The 21,044-nt window shown below is 51.1% G+C and overlaps 1 protein-coding gene across 1 annotated transcript in view; it reads left to right on the forward strand.

Moving 5' to 3' along the window:
- Window positions 1-21,044, forward strand: part of Dop1b (DOP1 leucine zipper like protein B) — a 101,227-nt gene that overhangs the window by 57,184 nt on the left and 22,999 nt on the right. Inside the window, exons 17-26 of the mRNA XM_051150281.1 lie at window positions 638-738; window positions 1,211-1,401; window positions 4,149-5,778; window positions 6,550-6,655; window positions 8,385-8,573; window positions 11,739-11,861; window positions 12,219-12,353; window positions 15,663-15,718; window positions 17,515-17,619; window positions 17,713-17,779. Of these exons, the coding sequence (XP_051006238.1) occupies window positions 638-738; window positions 1,211-1,401; window positions 4,149-5,778; window positions 6,550-6,655; window positions 8,385-8,573; window positions 11,739-11,861; window positions 12,219-12,353; window positions 15,663-15,718; window positions 17,515-17,619; window positions 17,713-17,779 (2,703 nt within the window). The remainder of the gene's footprint in view (window positions 1-637; window positions 739-1,210; window positions 1,402-4,148; window positions 5,779-6,549; window positions 6,656-8,384; window positions 8,574-11,738; window positions 11,862-12,218; window positions 12,354-15,662; window positions 15,719-17,514; window positions 17,620-17,712; window positions 17,780-21,044) is intronic.

The following is a 21,044-nucleotide window of genomic DNA, read 5'->3' on the forward strand; positions in this document are numbered from 1 at the left end:
GGCAGGAGCATGTCCGTGAGTTCCAGGACAGCCAGGGCTGTGCAGGAAGAGCAAGGGAAGCAAGAGAATGCAGTGTTTCCTTTTCCGGCTGAAACTCACGGGAAGGTGCAGCATTGTGGCCGCCATTGTTTTCTGCTCTGGCGACTGCGTTCGTTATTTAAACGTTTTCTACATTTATTTGCGCATGTGTGTGTACGCCACAGCACCCATGTGGAGGTCAAAGGACAGCTTGGAGGAGTCAATTATTTTTCCTACCCATGCCAGTCCCAGATATTGAACTCAAGTTCCCAAGCTTGGCAGCAAGCATTTACGGCCCACTGGACCATCACTCTGGCCCTGTATTCATGAATTATATGAAGCTTGGAGCTGAGCCTGGTCCCTTCTTTCATGAGGGGCTGGAGCAAGGGGGAGCCCAGGTTCAAGGCCAGCCTGCACAGCTTAGTCAGACCCTGTGTCAGAAATGGAAAATAAATAAAACAAAGTTGAAAGATGGCTGGGTAGGCCAGTTGCTTGGAGTATTCAAGGGCTCAGCCACCAGCATGAATAAATGAATGAATGAATGAATGAATGAATGCCTTATAGTTCCTGATACAGAATCAGGATGAAACCAGTTCCTCCCATTTATTTCTTAATCAAGGGGACGAGGTTGGAAGCTCTGTTTAGATTTTCTGTGATCTGGCACCTGACACGAGAGATCCAGGGTAGTCGTGTGACGTCCCACAACCGCTCCTTTGACAGGTGAGGCAGTTCTTTATTGTGACCCACCGTCCTCAGCCTAGGGAGCTTTGCAGAGACTCCTAGTCATGTGCTGGGCTCAGGAGGGGGTGACAACAGTGAAACTCAAAGCGGGGATGACATGTGGGAGCCGTGAATCCTTTCTTGACCTCACGCTGCGCAGGCCGTGGCATCCACGGCCCTCTAGTTTCAGTTAGCCCAGAGCGAGAGACTCTTCTGCGGAGATGAGGAAGCCCCACCCAGCCTCACCTCCGCTCAGTTTCCCATAGTGCATCATTAACTGCACGCTTAAGATGTATTCTTTATCGTACTCTGCCTCCTCTCTGCCACGTGCCACAGCCATGCAGCCTGTGCACACTTGGGTCTGTGAGGCAGCACGGTGAAGCGCCTTGGGGTGTCTGTGTTGGCATAGGCCATGATGCCAGACATGCAGGGCTGGCAGAATGGGGACTTAGTGGCGTCTTTCCACCCGCAGGTCCCTGTTTGTCGTACTGGATAGCTTGGCCTGCACAGATGGTGCCATCAGCGCCGCAGCCCAGGGCTGGCTGGTACGCGCACTCTCCCTCGGGGACGTGGCACGCATCCTGGAACCCATGCTCCTGCTGTTGCTCCAGCCCAAAACCCAGAGGACGTCCATCCACTGCCTCAAGCAGGAGAACTCAGCTGGTGAGCAGCTACACAGATTGAGGGGGAGGGGAGGAGGGGTCGGGGGGAAAGAGGGGACAGGCACCCATCACACAGCTGCATGTCCACAGGGGCAACAAGCACTTGAGCGTGTAGGTATGGCTGCCGTTTTTACTGCAAGGTCAGTAGTTTGTTGTAAAAGGAAATACTTGAAATACACAATGTATCATTGCCAGCTGTGGTCACTCTGCTGTCCAATACGCACTAAAAATTTACCCTTCTGAGGAAATAGCCTTCATACCTCTGGCCAGCATGTCCTCCTGCTCCCAGCCTGGCCTCTGGCAGCCACCTCTGTTCTTGCTTCACCTCCGTGACAGTGAATTCTAGATATTAGTCACTGTAAAAGAAATGGTGAGCTATATCAGCAGTTTGACCACTCCACAGTGTACATACACGTTTTTAAAAAAAACCACATTCCACCCTGTCACGATATGTACTTGTTATTTTTCATTGAAATATTTTCTCGTTAGCAGCCCATATTTAAATAAGCACAGGGGTTCTTGATTGCGTCATCATAGAAAACAACCCACAGGTGTCTCTAGTGCACAGTTAGAACACCCTCACAGCACCCCGAAAGCGAGCCCCTCCCTTACCTAGAAGGTGCGCGGTGCCTGTGTGTGAGCACCGTGGTGAACAAGGTCCCCAGTGGCACTCTGCACAGATGTGCACCCCAAATCTGGGGTGGGCTCTGGAGACTAAAAATGTCAACATTTGTGTGGAATGTTCATCCTAGTCTTAGAGAGAGAAACAGTGCCACCCTGAGGTGGGTGGAGGGAAAGGACACGTGACTGCTGGTGGTCCTTAGGGAAAGCTGGCCGCCTGAAGTGTTCATCCTAAGAAAGGGCGCTTAGAGAAACAGAAGCCACACCTTCTCCGTGGTGTGCTTTGTTGTAGTATTCCTTTTGTCTTTTGTTTTACATGTTTGTGTGTGTGAGTATGTGTGCCCCCTCTCCCCCCCACACACACTTGTATGGACACATACATGCCAGGGCATCGTGCAGAGGTCAGAGGACAGCTTGCAGGAACCGGAGCTTTCCTTTCACTGTGCAGGTTCCAAGGATGGGACTCAGGTCATCGGCTTTGTGGCACATAAGGCTGTCTTGCTGGCTGGTGCCTGCCCCTCCTCCTTCAGAAAGATTTCCCACTCTGGTTCTTTGGATTCTGTCTCCACTGCCTCACTACTTCCTGTTTTCTGCCTGGTGCTAATGCAGTCTGCCCGCTGCAAGTACAAAAGAGTAAAAGAAAGGGAAGTCGGCCATCTGCACCAGTTCCATCTGTGCTGCTGTGGTCTGTGCACTTGCAGGCTGTTTGTCCGTCTGTGCTGCTGTGGTCTGTGCACTTTCAGGCTATCCGTCTGTCTGTGCTGCTGTGGTCTGTGCACTTGCAGGCTGTCCGTCTGTCTGTGCTGCTGTGGTCTGTCCACTTGGAGGCTGTCTGTCCGTCTGTACTGCTGTGGTCTGTGCACTTGCAGGCTGTCTGTCTGTCTGTGCTGCTGTGGTCTGTGCACTTGCAGGCTGTCTGTCCGTCTGTCTGTGCTGCTGTGGTCTGTGCACTGCAGGCTGTCCGTCTGTCTGTGGTCTGTGCACTTGCAGGTTCTCTGTCTGTCTGTGCTGCTGTGGTCTGTGCACTTGCAGGCTATCCATCTGTCTGTGGTCTGTGCACTTGCAGGCTGTCTGTCCGTCTGTCTGTGCTGCTGTGGTCTGTGCACTAGCAGGCTGTCTGTCCGTCCATCTATGCTGCTGTGGTCTGTGCACTAGCAGGCTGTCTGTCTCTCACTTCTGCTTTTCTTCCTCTGCTGACCTTGCTGTGCTCATGGCATAGACATGTTGAAAGCTACTTAACCAAGAATTTTCACAAAATCTTTTGATTTTTCACCTCTTTTAAAAAGAATTGATATTTTAAAGTGCTGTATATTTTCTCATTGCAGAAGTGTTATTGTGACTAATTTTTTAAAATATATAGTGGCTAGGCATAGTGGGTTACACCTGTGACTGCAGCTCTTGGTGGGCTGGGACAGAGGGATCCACGCATATAGATACACGCTTCGGAACCCAGGAGCAGCCTGTGGCGGGCATGTACCTGGCCAGGTTGCCACACCGTGCTGTGGGTCTTGGCTCACTTTCTGTCTTCTCCACGTGTCCACTCAGGACATGCCCCGCCCTCAGAGCTTTGGGACCTGCTGATGTTTCTGTGGAATGCATTTCTGAAGAGGGAAGTCCTGGGGCAAACTCATTTCTAGTTTTTCAAAGTGCCTTCTCCCAAAATTTGTGATGAAAACAAATAAGAAGTATACAACAGCTATTGGCTCATGACTCGGGCCCCAGCCTTCAGGGGTATTGTTGTTTTGAGGACAGGCTGAGCTGTGTGACAAGACTTTGTCTCAAGATAAAAACAAACCCAAATGTTGTTACATAACAGTATAGCTAAACTTGACAGTCTCCTGAATATTCCAAAGAGCTGACATGCCCATGTGTGCCAATACACGCTTTACACGCTGCCAGAGCTCAAACCCAGGGCCCTCTGCCCTCTACGCTGACATGCCCGACTGAGCTGCCCTCCCAGTTACAGGGCATATTTATGTTTCTCTGTCTGTGTTTTGCCCATGATGTACTCTAGACTCCAGTGCAGCTCCAGGGAGCATTGTCTGCTTTAAGCCAAAGATCACCTCAGAGCTACTTGGTCATCTGGCCATTCTGGTCTTAAGTCTTTTGTCGTTTTGTCACTTCCAGAGGACTTGCACCGTTGGTTTAACAGGAAGAAGCCTGCATTCAAAGAGGCGTGTGGGGCATCTGAGCTGCAAGAAGGCGCCTCCGAGGAGCACCCGCCTCTCGGCCAGTTCACCACAGTGGACCGAGAAGCCATCTGGGCGGAGGTAGAGAAGGAACCGGAGAGATGCCTTGCAAGAAGTGACCTGAGCGAGGAAGACCTGCCCTACTATGTGGACCTTCCAGACAGGGTGGCCTCCAGGGGCCCAGACAGCAGCGAGCACACAGAGTCTGCGGACACGAGCTCCGGCCACACTGACAGCGAAAACACATCCACTTTCTCATCCCCCTCCCACGAGCCACAGGACCTGAGCCACGGGGAGAACTGCTGCGCACCCATTCCCATCGGGGCCAGGGCGTACTCCAAGCGAGCAGCCTTGCTGGCGGCTTTCCAGCCAGAGAGCCTCAAGTCCAGCGCCAAGCTGAGCCTGGTGCGAGCCGACTCAGACAAGACACAGGCCTCCGAGTCGCTCTCCAGTGACGAGGAGGCCGACGTGGAGCTCCAGGACATCACCACGTCGAGGCTGCTGAGGCAGCAGAGGGAGAGGCAGGAGACACTCGAGGCCTTGTTCAAGCACATCCTGCTGTACTTGCAGCCCTACGACTCCCAGCGGGTCCTCTATGCCTTCTCCGTGCTGGAGGCCGTGCTCAAGACCAACCCCAAGGAGTTCATCGAGGCTGTGTCCAAGACCGGCATCGACACCAGCTCCACCGCGCACCTCAACCTCATCTCCAACCTCCTTGCACGCCACCAGGAGGCACTCATCGGCCAGAGCTTTTACGGCAAGCTGCAGACCCAGGCCCCCAACGTGTGCCCCCACTCCCTGCTGATTGAGCTTGTTACCTACCTGTGCCTGAGCTTCCTGCGCTCTTACTATCCCTGCTACCTGAAGGTCTGCCACAGGGACATCCTAGGCAACCGAGACGTGCAGGTCAAGAGTGTGCAGGTTCTGATCAGAATCACCACACAGCTCGTCTTGACGGCCAAGTCCTCGGAAGGGAAGAACGTGGAGTTTATCCACAGCCTGCTGCAGAGATGCAAGGTGCAGGAGTTCGTCCTGCTCTCGCTGTCGGCGTCCATGTACACCAGCCAGAAGCGCTATGGCCTGGCCACCGCTGACAGGGGCAGGGCGCCGATGGAGGACAGCCTCTTTGAGGAGAGCCTTATCAACCTGGGGCAGGACCAGATCTGGAGCGAGCACCCGCTGCAGATCGAGCTGCTGAAGCTCCTGCAGGCACTCATCACCCTGGAGCACCACCTGGGCCAGGGGCAGGAGGAGGGCGAGAGTCAGGCGGCCCTGGCCCGGGAGTGGCAGAAGGCCCTGGACTTCCAGCAGGCCATCGGGGCCATGCAGTACGTGCAGCCCCACCCCCTCACCTCCCAGGGCCTCCTGGTCTCAGCTGTGGTGAGAGGTCTGCAGCCCGCCTATGGCTACGGCATGCACCCTGCCTGGGTGAGCCTGGTCACGCACTCCTTGCCCTACTTTGGAAGGTCTCTGGGCTGGACGGTGACGCCCTTCGTTATCCAGATTTGCAAAAATTTGGATGATCTGGCCAAGCAGTATGAAAGCGAATCTGTCAAGTTGGCGCTCAGGTATGCTGACGTTGACGCTTCTCGAGGCGAATGCCTGTGTAGCCAGGGCTACCAGTTGGAAGGTAATCCAAGCCCGTCAGAAGGCCGGTGAGTGTGGGCAGCAGGACTGTACATGTTTACATAACCTGGCTTTAACCCCACATCGTCGGGTAGAGTGTTCCCCTGGTAGCATTTATAAACCCATGCGTTCAGCCCACACAACTGCCTCAAACCCCAGGCCATCCTTGGCTATGTGCTGGGTTTTGTACTCCGTGCTAGCCCTGTGTCACAACAGAACTGTGTAAACTCCACACAGCTGCTTAGCCCGTTTCCGAGTGGACAGTTGTTTTACTAAGCTTAGTGCTGCCAAACAGAGATAAGCAAACCAGAGTCAGCTTCAGAGAGATGCTAACGCACCTTGAACCAGTTTTCAGTATTGACTTTGTAAACGTGAAGTACCACCAAAGACACCTGTGCATTCACTTCAGGAGCCCTGGTCCATCAAACATAATGACATCTCTCTGCGTTCGTGGAAACCCTTCATGGCCTCATGTTCTTCAAAATTCTCAAAACTAGCGTCTCATTTTTTAATATTTTCTAACATTTATAAAGGATAACTTGGGAATCAGTTATTACCTTCTAAGTGGGCTCCAGGAATCAACTCAGGCCATCACCTGCCCACCACCCATCACCTGGCCCCCGCCCGTCACCTGCCCCCGCCCGTCACCTGCCCCCCATTCGTCACCTGCCCCCCACCCATTATCTTAACAGTTTCTCATTTCTTCTCCACAGCACAAAAAAGGAAAACATTTCTCCAGATTACCCGCTTACTCTTCTGGAAGGTCTGACAACCATTAGCCATTTTTGTCTTTTGGAACAGCCCATCCAACACAAAAAGGTACATTTTCTTTCCCCTGAGTCTGCTGCAAACGGCTTGTTTTGTTTATCTGTACTAGGCTGTGACTGTGTTAAGTGTATAATAATATATGAATGATGCAAATGACATGCAAATATATGTAAGATATTCAAATGAGAGCACAAATATGTATGAATTCTGCATGTTTGTTATGCAGATATGCAAACTATGCAAATGTGTATGCACACATAGGCATATAAACACAGGAAATAAAAGTAGGTGAATACTTTCAGCCTTTTTTTTTTTTTTTGGTTTTTCAAGACAAGAGTTTTTCTGTATAGCCTTGGCTGTCCTGGACTCACTTTGTAGACTAGGCTGGCCTCGAACTCACAGTGATCCTCTTGCCTCTGCTTCCTGAGTGCTGGGATTGAAGAGTAAACATGTACGCCACCATGCCCGGCTCTACCTTCAGCTTTTGCCCACTGTTCCCAGCTGGCAGTAGAGGTAAAATGTAAAGCAGATTGATTTTAGGCTTATATGATGAGTGTGTGTGTGTGTGTGTGTGTGTGTGTGTGCGCGCGTGCGCATGCACAGGGACATTTGCGAGCCTGTGTACGTGCATATGGAGACCAGAAGAGCACTCCGTCCTTTTGCCTTAAGACAGCTCTCACTGAAGCAGAAGCTGTCTGCTTTGGTTAGCCCGGCCAGCTGGCTGGTGAGCTCCCAGGGTCCACCTGTCCTCTCTGACACTGAAATTACTCAAGGCATCCACAGCTGTGCCCTGCTTTTTATGAGCATGTGCGGACATGAGCTCGGGCCCTCAAGCTTGCACAGCAAACAACCTTGGTATTCACTGGCCCGTCTTCCTTACCCTGCACTCACCTTAGTCTAAGTATTGTTTTTTTTAACCTCCTGATGTGGTGAAACCTGAGGTGGCTGCTCCATACTGTCTAGCTAAGTCTTAAGACAAAAGCTGGGCCTAGTGGTAAATGCCTGTAGCCCCGCAGCACTTAGCAGTGGAGGGAAGGGATCAGGAATTGAGTCATCTTTGGTGAAGTAGCAAGTGTGAGACCAGTCTGGAGTACATAAGACTCTCACCAACCCCCCCCCCCTTTCTTTTTTAAAGACCTGCTCTTAAAAAACAAAACAAAACCAGACATGGTGGTGCATGCCTTTAATCCCAGCACTTGGAAGGCAGAGGCAGGAGGATCGCTGTGAGTTCGAGGCCAACCTGGTCTACAAAGTGAGTCCAGGACAGCCAAGATACACAGAGAAACCCTGTCTCAAAAAACCAAAATAATAATAATAATAATAATAATAATAATAATAATAATAATAATAATAATAATAATAATAATAGAAAGAAAGAAAGAAAAAAGAAAAAACCAAAACATAATATTAAAGTACAACTACTGTTTTGATTGATTTGAAAAAAATCTCAGTTTTTAATCCTAGTACTCCAAAAGCAGAGGCAGGTTGATCTCTGGTGAGTTCGAGGCCAGCCTGGTCTACAGAGTGAGTTCCAGGACAGCCAGAGCTACACAATAGGAAGATGCTGTCTCAAAAAAAAAAAAAAAAAAAAAAAAAAGTTATAGTTTGAAGTGTTTTCTTTCTCTAAAAACAAGCAGTAGGTTGACTCATATAGGGACAAATGTCACTTCCAGACTACCGCATGGGTGGTGACCCACGCTAAGTTGCAACAGCAGTGTCCTCCCAGGTGAAAGGGGACTTGCTGGTGCAGTGAGCCTTGTGTGCCCATTTGAACTTGCAGACTGCTGCCATAAGTGACCCGGTCAACCTGAGAAATGCCAAGAATGCCATTTTGGAAGAGCTGCCTCGGATTGTGAACACCATGGCCCTCATCTGGAATGTTCTCAAGAAGGAGGAAACCCAGAAGAGACCCGTGGACCTCCTGGGAGCCACGAAAGGATCCTCCTCCGTCTACTTTAAAACCACCAAGGTGAGGAGGGGCCTCTTGTGGGTCTGTCAGAGTGCGGCTGCCTGAGTGCCAGCTGAGCCGGCTGTGCTGCTTTCCCCGCTGGCTTCACCATTTCTTCTGTCCCTCTGTAAGCCAGGCACAGTGACACACACCCATGGTCCCAGCACAAACAATATTGCTGCAAGTTGGGAGGCAGCTGGATCCGCCTGCCTCTGCCTCCCAAGTGCTGGGGTTACAGGTGTGCGCCCCACGCCCGGCTGTGGCGGTATTACCTAACGCGCTTTTACAGTCATGAAAACACAGACACCTCATTTGTTTTAGAATGAGCATTTACCCAGGCCAAGTGGATGTTACCTCCTAAGCTGCCCTCCAACAGCTCCCAATCTCCCTCCCATTCCTTCAGCTTCTAAGAATTTCTGCTTGGGCTACTACCTACCCATAATCCCAAAGTCCTCGCTCTCCATCTTTTCCCGTGAGCAACTTGAGAGTCCCTCCTCTGGGCCCACAGGGCTCTTTTCCTATCCCATGGCAATTCTCCTCCAGCCCTCCTCATCATGTGTCTTTTCTCCCAAGATCCTCTTGGTCTTCAAAAGCCTATGAACCTTAGCCACGCCCATCCCACTTGCTTGCCTAGGTGTATCAGCTTTTTATTGGTCAAACGGAGTAAGTTTTTAGGCAAGGTTACACAGCAATATTTGGGATACATTAAAAGACAGCAAGCAGTAATTAGCATCAAAGTACATTCCGCCAACCTCCAGGAGGTCCCTTGAGATGCTGGCATTCTGAGGTGGGGAGGGGGGAGAGAGAAAGTGCATAAGAGAGCCAGCTGTAAACATGTGGAGCTCCGCCCCTCCCTGAGGAGGCCTTTCTCCTGTGGTGTAAATTACCCACGTCCCTGTGGGTCATCCCACGTGCACACACACGTATCTCACACATCTCTCTCATACTAATTATAAGTAAAAATCAGAGTTAATGAACTCTTAAAAGATTATAAGCTGGGCATGGTAGCACACACCATTAACCCCAGCACTCAGCAGGTAGAGGCAGGTGGGAGACTTGGAGTTTAAGCTTGGTCGCCATAGTAACTTCCAGGCTACATAGTGAGACTCTATCTTAAACAAGCTCTTAGGTTTACCAAGCTGGACATCATTGCTTTGCTCTGTCACTGGCGCCCTTTCACGGTGAACAGGTAGTGACATCTCTGCAGGAAAACTGAGTCCAGGAGGGATGTCTGTGCTGGCTCATGCTGTTTATGGAAACCTGCTCCTATCAGGTCCAGGAAACCCTTGGTAGCCCTCATTCATTCTATGTGGGCCTCAGCTTCCGTGTCTGTAAGCGGAGGCTGTTGCTTGGCTCTCCTGCCTCATGGGCAGGTGCACTGATTACCGTAAAGGTAAAGGCTTTGTCTTCTGCTGTGGAGCAATCGAGCAGTGAGGACACAGTGCTCAGTGGCATCTGCCTCGCACCAGACCCCGCTCGTGCTGGGCCAGCTAGACCAAGCCCTGCCCTCATGACAGAGGCCAGTGATGAGAAGAGGGCGGCACACTCTCAGGAGAGGCAGTGTGGTCTGATAGTGCTCAGCAGAACACTGGCTGGTGTGTGATGTCAGGGAGGGTGCAGTACCGGGCAGAGTGGCAGATCTGAGGCCAGGGTAGGAGGGCTGAACCAGAGCAGAGTCTGTGGGGCAGGGAGTGGCTGCTTACAAGAATCTGGAGAAGCCAAAGGCAGAGTTTATAGAGATGGCTAGGATGAGGTTCCAGCTTTATCCTGAATTGCTTAACAATTTGGTGGCTGTTGGCTCTGTTTTTTGACAATTAAACTTTATTATACAACCCAACTAGCTTACACAAGAAGGAGAAAAGGTTAAAGGGACAAAAGAGTGAACCTTCCAGTATCCATTCCACAGGATGGGTCCTTAGGTGTCTCTCTGGCCTGCGTGCTGATCCGGCCTGTTCGCTGCTCCACACGCGCCCAAGCCTGGGCTGAACCTGTTGTTCTCTCCTCCTCACCTGCCTGAGTCACATAAGAAGGGCGGTCTCCTTCTCCCGTTGAGAGTCAATTAAAATAACAGTAGCCCAGTTGGGGTTCCCAGGTCTGCTTCCTGAATTCCAGACCCAGGATGGCTCCACTCAGTCTGTCACAAGGTATTCATGGGGTACCCCAAGGGTAAAGCCCGCCAAGATTGCTTCCACCTGTGACAAAGCTTAATCTTTCCCACAGGTGGCCGCCACATACTTTTAAAACTTGAAAATTAGGGCCGGGCAAGGTGATACACGCCTTTAATCCCAGCACTCCGGAGGCAGAGGCAGGCGGACCTCTGTGAGTTCAAGGCCAGCCCGGCCTACAAAGGGTGTCTAGGACAACAGCCGGAGCTACACACAGAAACTCTGTCTAAAATTAAAAAAAAAAAAAAAAAAAAAAAAAAAAAAAAAAAAAGCACCCTCCTTTAAATGCCTTGGCACGGCTCACTTTACCAGGTAACACTACAGCTGACATGGTGGGGGAAAAGGCAGATTGCAATGATGAAATTATGACCCTGTACGTGGGACTGATGTGTTTATGTACTCCAATAAATGTGCCCTGGGCCTTAAAAGCAGGGAACCCCAGGTTCCTGTCCAAACTAGAAATTATGGGCCTTGCTGAAAGTCAAGATTTTGAACTCTGTTAAGACTAACATGATGTTTGGCTAACGTGTTTGTTGAATAAATACATCTGTAAATTTTTAAAAAATTGAAAATTAACTTTCCTAATGACCCTAAGCTTTCTCCCAGCTGCCACAGATAAACATTTCCATGGGATTTCCTTGTGGGAGAGAGCAGCTCAGTGGGAATGCACCTGCTGAGCATGCTCAGACCCTGGGGCCTGTCTCCAGTGCTGCAGAGGAATGCACACGAACAGGCACATCCACAGGTGCACACACTCATAGGGGCACACACAGGTACACATACAGGTGTGTACACAAGCACTCATGGTGCCTTCCTTGTGCCAGGGGTAGCATGGTCCCCCTCACATCCCGTGCTTACAAGAGGGCTCATCTCCCAGTGCCCTAAGCTGTGATGCACACTACTGGAGTTCTGAGTCAGTTCTTACTGTGGGGGTCACCAAAGTGTCATCAGGTAAGAGCCCCAATGCCACTCAGTGAAGACCTTTTACTTTGCAATTAACATTTGTTTTTCTGTTTACCAGACCATAAGACAAAAAATCTTAGACTTGCTGAACCCCTTGACAGGCCATCTAGGGGTTCAGCTGATAGCTGCGGTTGCTACGGTGTGGAGCAGAAAGCAGGCACGGCGACACAGCAAGACGAAGGTGGGTTGAAGGTGGGGGGCGCGGTGGGAAGGTACGGTGCGGGCCATGCCTACTGCTGATGCCCTGAGTCCCCCTCCCACCCCCTGCCCCTGTGGCCCATAAGGTGGAAGGAGGGAACTGGTTTCCCGCCAGTTGTCCTCTGCCCTGCTCATGCGCACTGTAGCACATGTGCCACAGCTCACAGCATCCCCACACACGTGCGCTCACACAGACATGCACATAGGGACATACTACAGTGACATCCGGTTTCTTCCTTCAGGGGCAGCCACTGTGGAGGGCTGTATATGTGCCGTTTTGTCTTTGTTTTGTTTTGTTTTTCCCCTATAAGCGTTCAAGGAAGTCTTTTCCTCTGGACAGATTGTCCCCACGGCAAGCGCATCCCAGCACACCCTTGTCGATCTGGTCTGTGCTCTCAGCACCCTGCAGACAGATTCGGTGCTGCAGCTGGTGAAGGAGGTGGTGAAGAGGCCACTGCAGATCAAAGGGGATGAGGTGAGGTGCCCAGGGAGCAGGCTCTGGGGAATGCGCAGGCGGGTGACAGGCCCCCTTCCTAGTGAGTCTCCTATAAACGGTGACCCAGAGGGAACACAGGCATCAAGAGCAAGTGAGTGCTGGGCGTGATGGCACACACTTTTAACCCCAGCACTTGGGAGGCACAGGCAGATTGCTGTGAGTTCAAGGCCAGCCTGGTCTACAAAGTGAGTCCAGGACAGCCAGGGAGACACAGAGAAACCCTGTCTTGAAAAAACAAAAACCAAAACAAGAGCAAGAGAGAATTCGTTGGGTTGTACAGAAGGGCTGTCACTGTACATTGGAGGAGGTCTGATGCGTGCTGGTGCTGCTGTTTCTCAGTGGGAGCTACCTGAGGTTAGCTTGCCTGTCCCTGATGCCACACACAGTGCCTAGTGCTCAACTGTTAGCACCTTCTAGAAAGAGGAAACAACACCTGCCTTTAGGAACTGCCAGCATGAAAGGTGTGGAAAGTACACAAAGCCAGACTCTGTGATTGAGCAACACTGTGGGCCGCAGGGGGAGGTGCTGGGCTTGTTTCTGATCTGTGTGTGTTGGTGACTGAGGGACAGAGCGGCTAGGCATGGACAGTGAGCACGGGCCCAGATGAGTCAGGGGAGGTGGGGGTTACCGTGGAAGCAGGCAGGAGGGGGTCAGTTTATGGGATTAGGCCATCTGGAATTGCTCTCTGTTGTTCATGGAAGTTAGGCCTGACCCTCCCACAGAGCCTGAGAAATATTTCAAAACAGTAGAAGGCGCACACTCAGGGACAGCGGGAGCAGTGACAGTCCTTAGCTCTTGCGGGAGGGCGTTCTAGGAAGGCAGGTGTGGAGCTGTGGTTACAGACCTTCAGGGATAAACAGTGGGTTCTCTTGGCAACCCCGAGTCAGGCTCTCTCATCTGACTGACAGGGCTTTGGCCAGAGTTGACTCAAATTTCCTGTGTGAGAGAGAGAAGTTAGAGAGATCTCGGCAGTAAAGGCTATAGAGAGAATCCGTCAAGGGCGAGTTAAAACACTGAGGCCAGAACTTAGCCAAAGTCGGGGAAGAAGAGAGCCTGTGGGGCTGGAGAGATGGCTCAGAGGTTAAGGGCACTGACCGCTCTTCCAGAGGTCCTGAGTTCAATTCCCGACAACCACATGATGGCTCACAACCATTCATAATGAGATCTGGTGCCTTCTTCAGTCCTGCATGAGTTACATGCAGGTAGAACACTGTATGTAATAAATAAATGAATAAATTTAAAAAGAAGAAGAAGGGCTGGAGAGATGGCTCAGTGGTTAAGAGCGCCACCTGCTCTTCCAAAGCTCCTGAGTTCAATTCCCATCAACCACATGGTGGCTCGTAACCATCTGTAATGTGATATGGTGTCCTCTTCTGGCTTGCAGGAGTACATGCAAGCAGAGCACTGTATACATAATAATAAATAAATAAATATCCAAAAATAAAAAATAAAAAGAAGAAGAGGAAGAGGAAGAAGAGAGCCTATGAGCTGCAGAGAAGCAGAAGGCTTCAGAGTGTGGCTGTAAATCGACTCTGCTTAAAAAGAAATAAGAAAATACCTAGTCTGAGGCAAATGTGGTTGCACATTTCTGGGAAGACATACTGAAATAACCCTGAGGGATATGTCCCACAGAGAAAAGTCACCAAGCAGCATAATTAAAATTCATGGATGCAGCCACCAGGTTGGAGCTAGACTTATGTACTCTACCTCAGGTGTTGTCTCTGTGAACCTGCGGGCTGCCGGCCCTGTCGGTGAGCATCCAGCTGGCAGCTCAGCTCCAGGCTCACTGACCTTAGGCTGCCTTCAGTGCCTGCTAGAGATGGCGGGCTCTCCATCTGGAGCATTATGGACCGTCCTCCTCAGCCAGTGTCCGTCTGCGGGTGCTTACAGAAGACACCTTTAGTTCTCAGGGATGACAGCAATGCACCATGAAGCCCCTGACAGCTCTAACGGGCTAACGAGCCCTTACCAAGACCCTGTCTAGTCACACACGAACTGCGCCCTCGTGAGTAGGAAGCAGAGTAGACTGAAATTGTGTTGTTTCGGTTTGTTTCATCTAGATTCTAAGTTGAAAAATAACTAGAAAAGGAAGATCACACTAAGAACACTTGGGGCAGAGACAGAATCAGCCAGGTGCTTACGGAGCGGAAGGCGCAGGGACACAGACCCCTCCGTGTTTGTTAGAGCCCTGCCTCTGGGCCTCCCAGGACTTTGGTTGTCAGTTGTCTCCCGCTCTTGTGCCTAGATATGAAAGCAGGTTGGCCAGAGAGAGGAGCAGGATTGAGGGCACTGACGGGCAGGCTCACCCTTTGCCTGTTTGTACTCAGGAGTGGTGGCAAGGCCCTCAAGGAGCCCCTGTCAGGCAGGTCGTGTGTGAAAGCACCTGCCCTGTACACAGCACGTGCGCTCGCAGCCGGTGGAGCCTCTTAGGATTTCATTTCTTCACGTTACGTGAAAGTCTATAGAAACTCTACCTTCTTGGCTGGAGAGTGTGAAAAGGAACTGAGTTTTGCTGTAATTAAAGTGTGGTGTTTCTCTGGTTGTCTTAATTTGATTTCTAAGAAAAACAGAAGAGGTGTATTTGGAACCATTTTTCCTATAATTCCAGCTACTTTGGACTTAAGGAAGTCTGAGCTAGGCAGGGCAAGCTCTTACACCGAGGGCTGGTCCCTTCTCTTGTCTGGAGGCCATGCTGCGCGTGTATTAGGGTTCACACTCACCCCAGCTCTCTGTCTGGGGAAGTCAGGCCCTCGCAGGCACTGTTGCCCTGCTGTATGCTAGTGGTGCACAGCAGGTTTTACACAAAAGATTCCATGGCTCAGACCTCCATTGTATTAGTGTCAACTGTTATTTTCCCGTCACTTGGCCGCAGTGCCTATCAGAGCAGTCAGACAGCTTGAGGAAGGGGAGACATGCATATCTGGCTCATAGCTTTGAAGGCTCCATCCCCTGTGGTAGAGAAGACACCATGGGGCCGCTCAGATCACGGTGGCACCAGGAGCATGTGTGGAGACTTAATGTCACAGCAGACCAAGAATAGAGATGAGGGAGGCCCAGCCAGGGACTAGGGTATGACTTCCAAAGGGCTCCGCCCCCCCCCCCAGTGAGAGGCCTCATCCACCCCCCAAAGGTCCCACAGACTCCCCAAAAGTACTTCATTTGGGGAGCAGTGTGCGCAGCCTGAGCTTGTGGGGACGGTTCGGGCTCCTAGCAGCCACAGTCCTGTTGAGTTCTTTTCTGTCTCCCTTCCTACCTTCCTGCAGTGACTGGGCTTGCCTTCCTTTTCAGAAGTCTCCCCTGGTGGACATCCCTGTGCTGCAGTTCTGCTACGCCTTCATCCAGAGGTAATGGCTTCTCCTCCCACTTGCCTGCGTTGCAAGGTGCTGCCACCTCAGGGACTGTGAGGAGCAACTTGGCTTTAGCTCACAGAGTCTTAAGTGTCCTCACTTTTCCCTGGCATGGGCGTGGCCTCAGTATCTGCACTTCTGTTTTTCTGAAGAGCTGAACTGACTTTGGTGTTTTTTGAGACAGGGTTTCTCTGTGTGTAGCCTTGGCTGTCCTGGACTCACTCTGTAGACCAGGCTGGCCTCGAACTCAAGATCTGCCTACCTCTGCCTCCCCGAGTGCTGGGATTAAAGGCGTGTGCTGCCATGCCTTGAGTTGACATTTTAAACATTTTCGTGCTACAGCAGGACCTGTGCACGCCTTTAATCCCAGCACACAGGGAGGCAGAGGCAGGTGGATCCTGAGTTCGAGGCCAGCCTGGACTACAGAGTGAGTCCAGAATAGCCAAGGCTACACAGAGAAACCCTGTCACAAAAAAACAAAGAACTCCTATGTGCCACCCATTGAATACTTTATGTCAGCGAGGCTTTGTGTGAGGACCATTAAGCTTTACAAGGTTTGGGCTGATATGAGATTGACTTTAAAAGATCCCTAACTAGAAAAGTGTAAGAGGCCCCTTGTAGAAACAGGAGAAATGGTTTTGAGTGCTGCATAGGGCTTCCTGCAGTTTTTGCCAGGTGATGTCTGGTTGGGTTTACTGAGCTGAATCTCAGTTTGGGCTGTAGCTGGTGTGCAGGGGACTCCCCAGTGTGCAAAGAGCGCTTGGCTGCGCGTCTGTAGCTACACCCCTGACACAGCCTGGGTAGGGCCACTGTGTTGGGGTAAGTGAGAGATGGAGGCTCCCCTCAGACAGCCTTGACTCCTACCCCCCAAAATCCCACAGCCTTCCCAAACAGCGCCTCCATCTGGAGACCATGTGTTTGAAACACATGAGCCTGTCCATTGGGACTGTGGGGGTGGGATCCACAAGGGGGCAGGGGTTCACTATAAATAACCCTGATGACCCAGTGCAGTCCCCTTGGCTCATACAGTTGATACCTCAGCAACACCCACTCTTCACAGTCTGTGGCCACAGAAAGGTAAACTGAGGACTGTAATCCCAGTGGCCAGTGGGTTGACTTTTAAGTTCAAACAAGCAGTCTTGGCTCACAGGCATCTTTGCAGTCCTCTGGGCTAGTCACGCCGCTCTGTGGGTAGACACTGTTGTGACGCCCGCTGACCTCAGTGGCAGCTTCAGGGCAGGTTTTCATCATCCCTCTGCTACAGGGGAGGAGTCACCAAGGTGGAACAAAAGGCAGCGAGGTAGGCGCTGGAGTGTGGGCCCCGGGGCGCCCTCCCGACTGCATCTGTGCTTTGGCAAACTGTGCTGCAGTGGCTGCCTGCGCAGCCGTGCTGTCAGCACCCTTCCCACTGCCTGAGAGGCCTGACATGAGAGCTGGCCTGGCAGTGGTCACTGGCGGGCATCAGCTTCCTTCCTGCCTGCTGCATCTTAACCACCCGTGACGCATGGCCAACACGGAAAAAGCTGGCCAGCTGGCTGAGGCTTTTATTTACAGACAGTGAAACCCAGAGTACCCCAAATGTCAGGGGCTGAGCTCCGGGTACCCTAATTGCAGATGCTTTCCCTAGTGCTAAAAGCGAGCTTGCAAAGACTGTAATAGACTGAAGTAGGCAGGCCTCAGCGAGCCAGCTGTGCTGCTCGCCTGCAGCCCACCCATCTGCTTCCCAGCATCTCAAACGCACTTCCGTGTGCCAGACTTAGGTTGTTGTTCCCTGTTTTTTGCCTTTCAAACAGGCTCCCCACACCAGACCTGCAGGAGACCTTCCCATCGCTCCTGGCCGTCTTGAAGGAGTCTGTGCAGCTGAACCTGGCTCCCCCGGGGTATTTTCTGCTGCTCAGGTATGAAGTCTCCACATTCACACAGACAGTGTCTTCCGCAGAAACACCTTTTGTTGCCGTAACATTGTGACCAGAAGCTGACTTTCTCAACAGCATGCTGAATGACTTCGTGACCAGAACACCCAACCTGGAAAACCGGAAGGACCAAAGGGACCTGCAGGTGTGTATGTGAGAACGTTCTAGAAGGGCGGTAGTCCACAGCGCTGCGCTAGCCGTGCCACTGCTGCTAATACACCTTACTCAGAATTGCAGCTTGGCTTTGCCCATGTCCTGAGTCTCTGCCATCAGCGGACATGAGGCAGGTTTGGGCCGGGGCTTTTCTTGTGTCAGACAGAGCCACCTGCTGAGGAGTCTGTAAGATGCCGTCCCACTTGCCATCTGTGAAGCAGGAATCCTTTCCCTCCCAGGAAGCCTTCCTTAAAACCTTCTCTTTCTTTGCCCCGATATAAAAGCATTGCGTGTTCATAAAAAAAAAAAAAAAAAAAAAAAAATCTAAAATACTAGAAGCAGTAAGGCTTAGCCGCATGGCAGTTCATGCCCATAATCACAGCACTTGAGGCCGGAATGTTAAAACTGGGGTGCTGAGGCGGGGGGGGGTGTCACTGTGAGTGCTGAGGCAGGGGACTCACTGTGAGTTCTACTACACATGGTGAATTCCACGGCTTCTTAGTGAGACTCCATCTCAAAAAAAAAAAAAAAAAAAAGTCCCGACACTTAGAGCATCACTTTGAGTCTGGCTGTTTTCTTTATGGTTTACCACAGATGCTCAGGGCTCCTTAGCTACAAAACCAGCTGTTACAGAGAGGTCACCAGAGATGACCACCCAGACACAGTTCATATAGTCAACTGAACGTCCTTATTCCACCAGCTGGGGCTACACTCAGGTGTTGGGGACCTCAGTGTAGCACCAAGCACTTACACCACGGGTCTTTGTGAAAACAGAGCTACTTTGTGTTGAGTCCCTGTGAGGTCACAGCATGCACATCAGCCCCCCTCATCTCCTCAGCCCTCCGCCCTCGCAACCTCCCAAACAGCTGTAGCACGTCACAGTGTGTCACAGTCCACCCCTCTGTCCTTAAATCTTTCCTCGAAAATGTTCGTTGCCGTGAGTCACTGGTCTGGTCCAAGGCCTCTGGCTCCTGCTGCTCTGTCAGTACTGGACTGTCACCGGGATGCGTCTCTGGCTTCCTGTTGTTGTTGCCCTGTGTCATGGAGAGACCGCGGCTTTGCATCTACAGGACTGGCCTGCTTACATGCTCCAGCAGATCGTAGCCAGGTTAGATGTTAGGGTGGGCCTGCTCAGCCCTGCATCTGGGGCTGGGTGGGAGCTGAGTTTGTCAGCCTGCCAGCTTTCCCGGCCCACCCCAGCAGGGGGAGCTCTTCAACACTTCCCTGGCCTAGGTTACCCAGTGCTGCAGCCAGCAAGGCGGAGAGCCAGCTCTCCCTCTCTCATGCCCTCGGGCCGGCTCACCAGCATCCATGCCCCTAGAGCCAGCTGTACTGTGCTGCCCAGGCACAGTGACACGCTCCCACCCCACCCCCATCCTGTTAGCTCATTTAGCAGCTGCAGGGGAGGTTTGCACAAGCAAGCAGTTGAGCAGAAGCTAAGATAAGTTAGCTGGGGCATCTTGGTCTCTGGTCCTAGAATAGAGTTAGGTAATTTTCCACAGGATTCTCCATCAAGGAGATCAAATCCTACTTAAACCTATGGCCTGAGCAAAAGTAAAAAAGGGTGTTTTGGTTTGTTTGTTTGGTTGGTTGGTTTGGTTTGGTTTGTCATTCTTCTGCAGCTCTAGGGATGAAACCCAGGGCTTTGCACTTGGCAAGCACTGGAAAAGTGTCCTACCACCGACCCCATCTCAGCCCTCTGTTTTCTCTTTTTTTATTTTGTTTTTTTCAAGGCAGAGTTTCTCTGTGTTGCCCTGGCTGTGCTGGACTCATTCTGTAGACCAGGATGGCCTTGAACTTACAGAGATCAACCTGCCTCTGCCACCAAAGTGCTGGAATTAAAGGCGTGTGCCACCATGACCAGCTATTATTATTATTATTATCATCTTCATCATCATCTTAGGTTAATGGGCAAAGCAGTGGTTTCATCATGGTGTCTTTTTACATCTGTGTCATTAGATTTCACTCCGGGTCATTTCCCTTCCTATCCAGTCAGTCACTTTCTGCTCTCCTCCTGTGCGTCTCCCACCATCCTTGCGTCTCCCACCTCCCTGAAGAGTGTGTCTGCCCCACTCACAATCACATTCTGGTTTCATGACCTACACACACACACACAGACACACACACATATACACATAGTGTACATATACATTTATAGAAAATTCACAATATTTGTTTTCTGAGTGTTATAATAATGATTAATAAGCCATGCAACAGATCTGGTATAAAGGAGGTTTTTTGATATTTTTAAAGATTGATTTATTTATGTACATGAATGCTCTGTCTTCCTGTACATGACAGAAGACGGCATCAGATCCCATCATAGATGGTTCTGAGCCACTGTGTGGTTGCTGGAAATTGAACTCAAGACCTCTGGAAGAGAAGACCACTAAGCCATCTCTCCAGCCCTAAAGGAGGTTTATTGTGGGAAAGGGAGGAGGAGAGGAAGAGGAGGGAGTCACCCACGACAGAGAGACGGTGAGAGGGTTTAAGAGAGGGTAATAGAAAGAGAAACCGGTGGTGGTGGTGCACACCTTTAACCCCAGCACTTGGGAGGCAGAGGCAGGTAGATCTCTGTGAGTTCAAGGCCAGCCTGGTCTACAGCGTGAGTCCAGGACAGCCAAGGCTACACAGAGAAACCCTGTCTGAAAAAACAAAACAAAACAAAAATTTTAAAGACAGAAAGAAAGCGAGCGAGCTGGGGAGGCTGGCAGGCCCTCTTATCAGGCACACACCTGGTGTGCATCTGGCAGAGGCAGGTGATGATGTCAGAGGTTGCTAGGGCCCTGAAGGCAGCCAGTGGGGGCCGCCTATGTGCTAACACAGTCTTACTTACCTAACATGATTTCCAGTTCCATCCATCTTCCTGTAAACATCGCCATTTATTTTTCCTTATGGCTGCATGAAATTCCATTGTGCCGCCTTTTTCTCTATGCACTTCTCTGCTGATGGACATCTAATCTGGGTCTCTTTCCTCCTAGCCCTTGGTTTTTGAGAAATGGTCTTGCTGTGGAGCTCAGGTTGGCTTTAAACTCATAATCCTCTTGCCTCAGTCTCCCCGTGCTTGGCTCATAGGCCTGTGCCGCCATGCTAGGGCTGGTGTCATTGTTTCTGTAGTGCTGGGGGTTAACCATGCATTAGCCATCTGGTGTGTAACTGAGCTATATCGCCAACCATTTAAAAATTTTATTTTGAGACAGTGTCTTGCCAAGTTGCCCAGAGTAGCTTTGAACTCTGATCTCCCCGCTTTCGTATCA

Source organism: Acomys russatus, chromosome 8 (genome assembly GCF_903995435.1).
Source record: "Acomys russatus chromosome 8, mAcoRus1.1, whole genome shotgun sequence".
Taxonomy (NCBI): domain Eukaryota; kingdom Metazoa; phylum Chordata; class Mammalia; order Rodentia; family Muridae; genus Acomys; species Acomys russatus.